General features: G+C 32.0%; 1 protein-coding gene across 3 annotated transcripts in view; it reads left to right on the top strand.

Annotated features, from left to right (window-relative positions):
- LOC111705857 (protein ABHD13) overlaps nt 1–6576 on the top strand; it is a gene marked incomplete in the record, with an annotated part of 14938 nt that extends 8362 nt beyond the window's left edge. The window contains 6 exon segments of one of the 3 annotated variants that reach the window (XM_023478551.1): nt 709–812; nt 2243–2352; nt 3269–3357; nt 4101–4244; nt 5075–5203; nt 5999–6576. In XM_023478551.1, the coding sequence (XP_023334319.1) occupies nt 709–812; nt 2243–2352; nt 3269–3357; nt 4101–4244; nt 5075–5161 (534 nt within the window). 3 annotated transcript variants of the gene reach the window in all.
- Nucleotides 6577–10501: the final 3925 nt, after the last annotated feature.

Genomic DNA, 10501 nt, shown 5'->3' with positions numbered 1-10501 from the left:
GAACCCCTAGTGAGGAGGGGATGTATATGGATGCACAGGTATACTATAGTATATATGGTCAGATGGAACCCCTAGTGAGGAGGGGATGTATATGGATGCACAGGTATACTATAGTATATATGGTCAGATGGAACCCCTAGTGAGGAGGGGATGTATATGGATGCACAGGTATAATATAGTATATATGGTAAGATGGAACCCCCTAGTGAGGAGTGAATGAATATGGATGCACACAGGTATACCCAATAGTGAATGTAATTAAAATGACAATTAAATTTCCTTTTGAAAATTCATAACTGTAGTCTTGAAACCTTTTTTTGATCAATAATGTGGAATATGTCGACTTTTTCCGGTTTTGAAAGTGTTTAATCCTGACAAAGTAAATTATACCCTTCATGTTACTTTTATAGAGACTCCACATATCACCAGAAAAGGCTATTAATGAGTACCGTTTTGAATCGGACATACCAATCACCTCTTTAGTCCCTTGAAGTTAATTCTAGTTCTAATTCACAATTATCCAAAAGAAGTAAAAAATAAATCAAATTCTTTTTTCCCTCACTTGTGAAAGACACTTTTTTTCTCTTAAAAATGTATACCAAAGCATACTAGTCATAAAACTGAAGAAAATAATATACCTTCACTCCCTTGTTCCCCTCCCATCCGAAAAAAATATCTATCAATCAATCAACCAATCAAATCATCTAGGCTGGGTTAGATTATCTTCACACAAGAGCTGACTTGAGCAGAGACAAGATAATTGTGTTCGGACGATCTTTAGGAGGTGCTGTAGCCGTAGATTTAGCTTCTAGGTTAGTAGATCCAGGTTTATATATTTAGTAGATCTTTAGGTGGTGCTGTAGATCTAGCTTCTAGGTTAGTAGATCAAGGTTTATATATTTAGTAGATCTTTAGGAGGTGCTGTAGCCGTAGATCTAGCTTCTAGGTTAGTAGATCCAGGTTTATATATTTAGTAGATCTTTAGGATGGTGCTGTAGATCTAGCTTCTAGGTTAGTAGATCAAGGTTTATATATTTAGTAGATCTTTAGGAGGTGCTGTAGCCGTAGATCTAGCTTTTAGGTTAGTAGATCCAGGTTTATATATTTAGTAGATCTTTAGGAGGTGCTGTAGCCGTAGAATTAGCTTCTAGGTTAGTAGATCAAGGTTTATATATTAAGTAAAACTTTAGGAGGTGCTGTAGATCTAGCTTCTAGGTTAGTAGATCAAGGTTTACATATTTAGTAGATCTTTACGAGGTGCTGTAGATCTAGCTTCTAGGTTAGTAGATCAAGGTTTATATATTTAGTAGATCTTTAGGAGGTGCCGTAGATCTAGCTTCTAGGTTAGTAGATCAAGGTTTATATATTAAGTAGACGAGTTTGAAAATATTTTGATTTGCTGACGTTGATGTTTGTTTTTCGAATCTTTTTAAATCAATTACTATAACAATCTTATTATTATAATGAAAAATGTTTTATCCTTATTATTCAATTAGGTTGAAACATTATTGTGTAATCTGTTTAAGAACCAAAATAGTCATCTTCTAGGAAATCTAAGAAATGTTTACAAAAGGTATTTTTCACAAAAGTCTCAAATTATAATAAAAGTTAAAAAATCAAGCAATTTAGCATAAATTGATATCAATAGAACTATCTAGAACTCCTGAGTTATAAATGTTAAAATTTAGGAAGTTCTTTACAAATGTTTTAGATTTTATAGAAAAATAAATTTTTGGTTCTTGAAAAATGTTTTAGATTTTATAGAAAAATAAATTTTTGGTTCTTGAAAAATGTTTCGCCCTTATTATCTTATATTCATTTTACTCTAAAGGTATATGTCGTCGTAATTTAAAATACCTGTCCTGCCTCCTACTCTAAAGTGGTATTTATCATTTACAACGGTATCCGGGATCTTGCTCAAGTATGAAGTAAAAATCTTATTTTTCTCCCCGAAAATCTATTACTTGTAATTTTTTTCATCAGACAATGAATAAAATTGTCAGAATTTAACACTTTAAGATAGGAAAAATAAGACTTTTAACATCCTCAGTTTTACACATCTATAAAGAAATACAGGTCAATCGAATACATCTTTATTTGATTGCTTTAGGTCTCAGAATACATCTTTATATGATTGGTTTAGGTCTCAGAATACATCTTTATATGATTGGTTTAGGTCTCAGAATACATCTTTATTTGATTGGTTTAGGTCTCAGAATACATCTTTATTTGATTGGTTTAGGTCTCAGAATAAGGAGAGAATTGGTGCTGTTCTTTTAGAAAATACATTTACCTCAATACCTGATATTGCCAGGATTATTTTTCCATTTAAAATAATCAAATTTATTCCAGGTAAAATCTTATTTTCATCAATAGGTTCGAATTTATTTCCAATAATAAGTTCGATTGTATTTTTATTAATAGGTTCAAATATATTTCATCAATAGGTTCAAATATATTTCATCAATAGGTTCGAATATATTTTCATCAACAGGTTCTAATATATTTCATCAATAGGTTCGATTCTATTTCATCAATAGGTTCGATTCTATTTCATCAATAGGTTCGAATATATTTTCATCAATAGGTTCAAATATATTTTCATAAATAAATTCGAATATATTTTCATCAGTAGGTTCTAATATATTTGTATCAATTGGTTCAAATATATTTTCATCAATAAATTCGATCATATTTTCATCAAAAGGTTTTTGTGAAACGGACGGATTTAAAAAGCTATACCCTGAAATTAGCTTTACCAATTTGACGCATTTGTAAAACTTCTATAGTTAAGAATTTTTTTGTTTTTTTTTTGAGGGCAAAATGCTGTATTGTAGTAATAATCTTATTACATTGTGAAAATTTCCTTTATTTAAACAAAGTAAAGTTATGTAGAAACATAAAACATCATTTTATTGTTTACATAAAATATACTCAAGCCATAACTTTATTGTGACAATAGTTTGGGGACACAGCTTAGTCTGTAAAAGTCAACCCAAGCTATTTTATATTTTTAGACCAACCGAACCGAAGAGCATTTCCCTGGTTCTACTAAGTTTTCCAATCAATATTTGAGTCAAATCAGTCAAGGGGTTCGCGAGTTATGATCGAACATACAAACAAAATACAGTTACGAAATTAAGCATAACGATGCTATAATTCTTCGCGAAGATCTCGAAAATGAATAACCGGCCATGTTTATTAGAACACCCTGTAAAAACTAATCAATGCTCTTGTATATTATCGTTAATGGATGATTAATTTTTAGTTTGGTTTTACAAGAATCAATTTAAGTCTGGTAAAAAGATCTGCAGATTAACTCAACCTACACTATTCATCTCGGGTTTAGCGGATAAGGTAAGCAATAAATGTAAATCAATTTAGCTAAACAAAATTAAATATTTTATTTTGAAATACTAGGCTTTAAGGACGCTTGGCGCCACCTTTTCGGTAAATAAGTAGGCCATTTTAAGTTATTTAAAAAATGTTGGCGAATTTTTCTTTTAGATTTGGCGCATTTACAAAAAAATTTAATTTTTTTCCAGGATTTTTTTCTCCAATTTTGATGTTCCATAAACCTTCCCTTTGTCATGTGAAGGTTCCCCACAAAATTTGGATCCGAATGGTTCATTCGTTTTGTCGTTTATTGTATACAAACGGACAGACAGACAGACAAGCAAAGTATAAATATAGATTGTATACTCACCGTTTAAAAAAAGTTTTTAAAAAGTCTTAATAGATTCTATTTTCACAAATAATTCCAGAAAACCCCACCAACAGTGATATATTTCCAGGATTTCGATAGAAAAATTGACAGACGATTATGTATTGCATTCTATTTAATGTTTCTGAGTTAAAACACAACAATTCGAAATTTTAGTTTTAAAATATATATATAGTGTTTATATACTTACTGGATTTGACAATTCTAGAACGAGTTTAGCTTAACTAAGATTGTTACAGTTGTATCCCTCTTTTAATTATAACGTCCTTGTATTCTGGTTGCAGTGCTCCTATTAAAAGATCCAGAGGGAGANTTTATATACTTACTGGATTTGACAATTCTAGCCCCTAGATTAAATAATTCTACATTATTACAGTTAATCCCTCCGAAAATGATGACGTCCTTGTATTCTGGTTGCGGTGCTCCCATTAAACGTTTAGCCCGGTTTCCTGACGGGAACCATAATGAAACCTGGTCTTGTTCTCAGTACTATCAAACCATCAACTACTTCCTAGACGAGGTCAGTTCTATGTTTATTCCGAATAATCAATGGATTAATAATGGCAGAATTTTATAAAAGGACTTTAAAGCTTCATTTGCAAATTGTAAATACTTTTTTCAATCTCAGCTTAGTAAAAGTCATAGGGTGTCCCTAAAAGTCTAATTGATAGATTGATTGGTTTATGTATACACATCAGAATTAAGCGACGAATTATCAATCGTCTTTGTTGCACATTAGCGTTGAATTACTTAATTTCAATAGTCAAAGTATAGTTACGTCTGCTAGAGTAAATTTTATGTAAACCGTGAAAGACTTTGTAATTCTACATACAAGCCAGGTTGGAATTCTAAATATGTATATTCTAAGCTGTATATCTGCACAGTGAGCCAGGATGGATTTCTAAATATGTATATTCCAGGCTGTATATCTGCACAGTGAGCCAGGATGGATTTCTAAATATGTATATTCTAAGCTGTATATCTGCACAGTGAGCCAGGATGGATTTCTAAATATATTTATATTCCAGGCTGTATATCTGCACAGTGGGCAAGGATGGATTTATAAATATGTATATTCCAGGCTGTATATCTACACAGTGAGCCAGGATGGATTTCTAAATATGTATATATCAGGCTGTATATCTACACAGTGAGCCAGGATGGATTTATAAATATATGTATATTCCAGGCTGTATATCTGCACAGTGAGCCAGGATGGATTTCTAAATATGTATATTCCAGGCTGTATATCTACACAGTGAGCCAGGATGGATTTCTAAATATGTATATTCCAGGCTGTATATCTACACAGTGAGCCAGGATGGATTTATAAATATATGTATGTTCCAGGCTGTATATCTGCACAGTGAGCCAGGCAGGAAAAGAACTGATTCTCCAACCTCCCTTGTGGCAGCTTCGAATATTCATAACGTCTAGTTTATTAGTTTCCTGTCATGATTTTTATAATATGAATAATAGGTGAGTGGACGTGATTTAACGTGACCCTTTGTTTGTAAAGGGAAATGTCTGATTAACAATGGCACGTTCTAAAGCTTTATGTGATGAAGAATGATTGAGATATCAATATTTTAAAATTATTTGAATTAATTATTCTCAATTGCGGATTATCGAAAAGAAAGATGGAAATTTTTAGAGTTAAACATTTTACGCCAGAAAAAGCAACTGTAATTTGATTTTTTGTTTCGTTTTAACTTCTTGGTCGTCATTAGATGGTTCTAGATCTCCGCATTAAAATTAGAATTTCGAGATGATTAATAGTTTTCCGCACAATCACATCGTGTAATAGAGGAAGAAACAATTTTAAATTTGGTCAAAATTTGACACTAAGTTTAAAATATCGTCTAAAAGCTGAACACTTTAGAATTGTGGCTATGGAGATCAAAGCTTGATCTCCTCTTTTTATTAATCTCAAGTTTAATTAAATTTTAAATTAATATCCGGGAAATTGTAATCAGATGTCGATTGTAGAAACCGAACAGCCAATCAGAAACCGAGAAATTTCTAATTTTGGCGCGCAATCAAATAGAGAACTCTTATTGGTTCTAAGACGGTAGGTAAATCTAAAAGAGAGAATCAAGCAGAAAATCCAAAGAGTCGAGTCTATAGAGAAATCACAATCGAAAATAATTTGTTTTTTTTGATTATAAGCATTTATGTAAAATTATTTCTTTGCTTTAAGGGTACCGATGTAAATCAGACATTCCCATCTTTGCATGGAGGATCACTTCAAATTACACATACAGTCTTGTTAAGTCGCAGGTGCTAGCCAAATAAACCTGCAAACTTGAATCTTGAAATTTTTTAGTTAGATTTTTTTTATAAAATTTGTGTTTGAAATTTATTTGTATTTGTGTGGTTAAGGGTGACACATTAAGGGGGTCAAATGAACAAAATAATTGGGTGCTCTGAAGTCAGATTTTGCATTGTGAATCTTGGGATCTTATGCAGATCTACAGATTAATTTCATTCCTCTTCTATACCCCGTGATGGGCATACCCTGCAGGGATAATATCAATCGAAAAATCAAGCGATGATCCTCAAATTTAAAAGTTGATAAGAGGCACTTTAAAAATCAGATTTTGCATTAAGTTTAAGCCTTGTATATTGGCAGTTATTTTTTACTAATTCTAAACATTAGCTGTAGAAATATACTTTAATTTTTAGAGGGTTCTTGTGTCACTTAATAGTTAATATTGTGTTTTGTATTAATAGTTTAAATGCTACTCCACCTGTGATTAAGTTTGAAAATATGATATATTTATTTTACCTGTCACTAAAATATTCTTGTTATAGGATCTACTGTAACTTTAATAAATTACTGAACTATTTTTTGTAAAATTTGACATTTCAAAAGATTGAACAAAATTAGAATTATTAGTTTGAAAAATTGAAGGTCCGTGATATCAGCAAAGAGAATTGAATATATATTAGAGGGGATGAATTTACTAGAAAAAAGTGTAAAACGGCCATTTTGTTGTACTGTTTCCATACTGCAGGTGTACTTCACATATTTATGCTATATAACATTTTGGGCCCTGGAACATCATTTTATAGAAAATCTAAAATTAATATTAAAAGAAAACCAAATAATTGACCAACGATCATTTCACATAGACTCTATGCCTTTCACTTTACAAACGATGATTTTCCGTTATAACTATAAATCAAATGATTTTTTTTATTCACCTAATTCATTATAAAGTTGATTTAACAGCTTTAAAAAATTCGAAATTACATACTGTATTAATGTACTCTACTGCAGATAATTTGTGAACATTTACATGGTTTGTACACTTTGAACTCTCTTTCAGGCTGAAAGGGACTGAAAAATTTCATACCGAGAGATTCTCTAAATTACCCTCTAATATATATTCTATTCTCTATGGATATCAGGTTGCAAAGCTATCATAAGATTATAAAAGGTTCTATTATGTGTTTGACTATTGTTCACTTCAGAATGTTTTTGTTACTATGACTGATGCAAAATTTGTTGGGTGTATTAAAAGATACATATATTGAAAGTGGATTAAATTACTGAAGACACAAAAAACAGATTCTAAGGTTTTGTAACAACCCTCGATGGTAAAATAAGTTTTTGTTTTCATCGAGAAATATTTAAACATATTTTCAATTCTTTCACGAAATGCAATTGAAATTTCTCTGCCGGCAACTTGAGTGATTTTATTAAAAATCCGCCATAAAGATTATTTATTTTTAGAGTTAAACATAAAATACAAAATTAACTTTTTAATAAAAGATGAAAACCCTCAAAAAATGCTGGAATAAGAAAAAAGATTGTTTTATTTGATTTTATGGAATACAATATGTTGATTCATGAGAAGAGGTTGGATTCAATTAGATTTAATAGAAGTAAATGGACTTCTTCTTTAGATAATGATGTTCTTTTCCTTAAGATCAAAAACAGGGGTTTCCACTAAACATCATAATTGAGAATCGAAATAAAGATTGTCTTAAATCAGGGGTGTGGAGATAGAATTAAGCGGCTACTTTTTTCATTCTTTTTGATGCATATAAGTAATTTAATTACCCTACTTACCCAATAAAACCCTAAAACCTATGTATTTTGGGCAAAAAATTTACTTTCAAAACGGGGGAGGACGAAAAAAAATGTGGGCGAAAAACATCCACCCCTGTCTATAATCTTGGAATATTATGTTAACAAGCGTTGAGTAAAAACAATGTCTTTTCTATTGATAAAATCTTGATAAAATGCAAAAATTCAGATTTTTTCTTAACTTTTAATCACTAATGAAGGTACGAACTAATGTGCCTAGGGTTTCCAGCTAAATGTGGAATTCGTTTTGCGAACATTTCGCAATTGCACGCGTTTTTATCAAAGAAGATTAGAAACATTAATTGAAAAACATAATTAAAAAATAATTAAAAATACAAGTCTGAAAATAGTGGTTAATTCACAAAAACGCAAAGATAGAAAAATTATTTGCGAAATGTGAAGTCACTTAGATTAGGGAGGGGGTGCAGAGCTGCCATGAGTCCCGCAAAATGACCTTTGTAGTCGAACAGATTTGCAGAATGACCTCCTAACCCATCAAAATCCTCCCCTTGCTTACACTACGTCTCCGAGCCTCCGCAACTCTTGCTCCACATGTCCAGCATTCTTGTCTCCATTAACAACCACCGAAAGCCTTTTTTTCAAAAATTCTCAACATGATCAAATAGTTTTCAATAATACATGAATAATTTGTCTTAAAAAGTCAACTTCATTTTTACAATTTCCTAAGCTTGTGCATAACTATTGCAGCTTTATATAAAGATAGACAAATTTTATATCATTTCACAAGTGTATCACATCATCACATGTACAAATCTAACTACCCACCTCCTTGTAACTGCAGAGAAACCAGATTGATTGGCTTTCAGGTCATTCTGCGAATCTGGAGGCTTTGCAAGTCATTTTGCGAGGCTCATGGCGGCCCTGCACCCCCTCCCTCTTGAGAAATAACTAGACAATTCTGAAAGCTAGTCATTAAATATTTAGACAGCAGAGACTTTAAAGTGTCGCAACGCCTTGGCCTTTGGTTTTACCTCACAATTTCACTTATACTTTTTTGCAGCCCTATACATATAAATTATAAAACGCAGTGCGCTAAAATCTCACCTAATCTTACCTTCCTATCTTTGTTTTATTTGCATTGATAAACTTTTTTCTTTATGTAAAATTTGCAATATACATTTGGTGTTATCCAAGGAGTATGAAATAGAATGGAGATACAACTGACGCGGCCCGCCCTACCATATGATTATACATGCTTTGCAGGGTACTCCATTTGTATAAGAAATATTCAGAATAGGTGTACATCAGACAAATATCTCTTATACAAATGGAGTACCCGTCTGCAAAGCATGTATAATCATATAGTATAAGGGTGGGCCGCGTCACTTTTATCTCCCTTCTAGTTTATACTCCTTGGTGTTATGACGCATAAACAAAGTGATAAATCAGCAACTAACCCAAGGGGATAAAATGCAAAGCGTATGACAGAGATGGTGCTGCTTTCAATTTTTAACAAGATGATTTGCAGTTGTCAAGATGATTCTATAATGTTCAATCAAAACTTCTAAGATTATTAAAATCTGAATATTTTTAGAATAGGGATTTAAGGAGTACGTGTTTAAAGGAAACCTCTGAACACACATTTATGGAAATTTTCTAATTCATAATAATTTCAAGAATCTCAGACGACCTTCGCTCCGAGCCATACCAAATAAAGAAAGAAAATGAGGATTCGTCTGCACTCTGCTACGAATTTCTCCACGTTAAATTGATATTCAACGCAGTTCTCAGTCTAAACATTTCTAGTTATACTGTTATTTTTATTTACTTCAATATTCTAATTTTACTTGAACAAGTAGAGCTGAACATCAATTAGGTGTACAAAGAGCTGGGTGTGGGGACTCACCAGGGAGTAAGGAATATTAGGGAGATATAACTGGCACGGTTCGCCCTACCATATGATTATTCATGCTTTGCAGACGGGTACTTCATTTCTATATGAAATATTTGTCTGATGTACATATTCTGAATATTTCTTATACAAATGGAGTAACCGTCTGCAAAGGATGCATGATCATATGGTAGGGCGAACCGCGCCAGTTATATCTCCCTTCTATTCCTTACACTCTGGGACTCCCCCAAGTATATGGACAGGTGTTAAGGCCCCAACGGGTGCTTGTCTCTTTGAAAGAAAAAATTAAGCATATGAATGAAAATATTCTGATACACACAGAACGTACTTGATTTGCAGTCAGTTTGGTGTGCTAGGAGTCCCACGAGTTACTACCTACATTTATAAATAATATTCGGATTAAAGTAATTTAGAAAACATAGATAACCTTTTATGAACTTTAAAACCTTTAATTCATTTTGGGAATTAGAAAATTTATAAATACTTCTGCTGAAATAGTTCATTTATTTTTAACCCTCTTCCGGCTAAGTGGGCTAAATCTTTAAAAAAATGTTTGCTTTTTGTTAAGCTATAAGGGAAATAAACTATCCTTATGTTAAAATGTACATGTTTTCTTAAAGGGACTGTTAAGGTAAAATAAAAGGGGGTGTAGGCTGAAACATAAAAAATTTAGGTGTTGATCGCGACCACTATTAGTTCTATCTGATGTCCCTGTCTCGGGAAATTGATGTAAAACTGTGTCATATTTCTCATTAGAAATTTGTTAATAAATGTTAGAACCAATGAAGGGGACGGGGGGGTTAAAAAA

This window comes from Eurytemora carolleeae, unplaced genomic scaffold (assembly GCF_000591075.1).
Source record: "Eurytemora carolleeae unplaced genomic scaffold, Eaff_2.0 scaffold684, whole genome shotgun sequence".
Taxonomy (NCBI): Eukaryota; Metazoa; Arthropoda; class Copepoda; order Calanoida; family Temoridae; genus Eurytemora; species Eurytemora carolleeae.
This window is presented reverse-complemented; position numbering and strand designations above follow the sequence as displayed.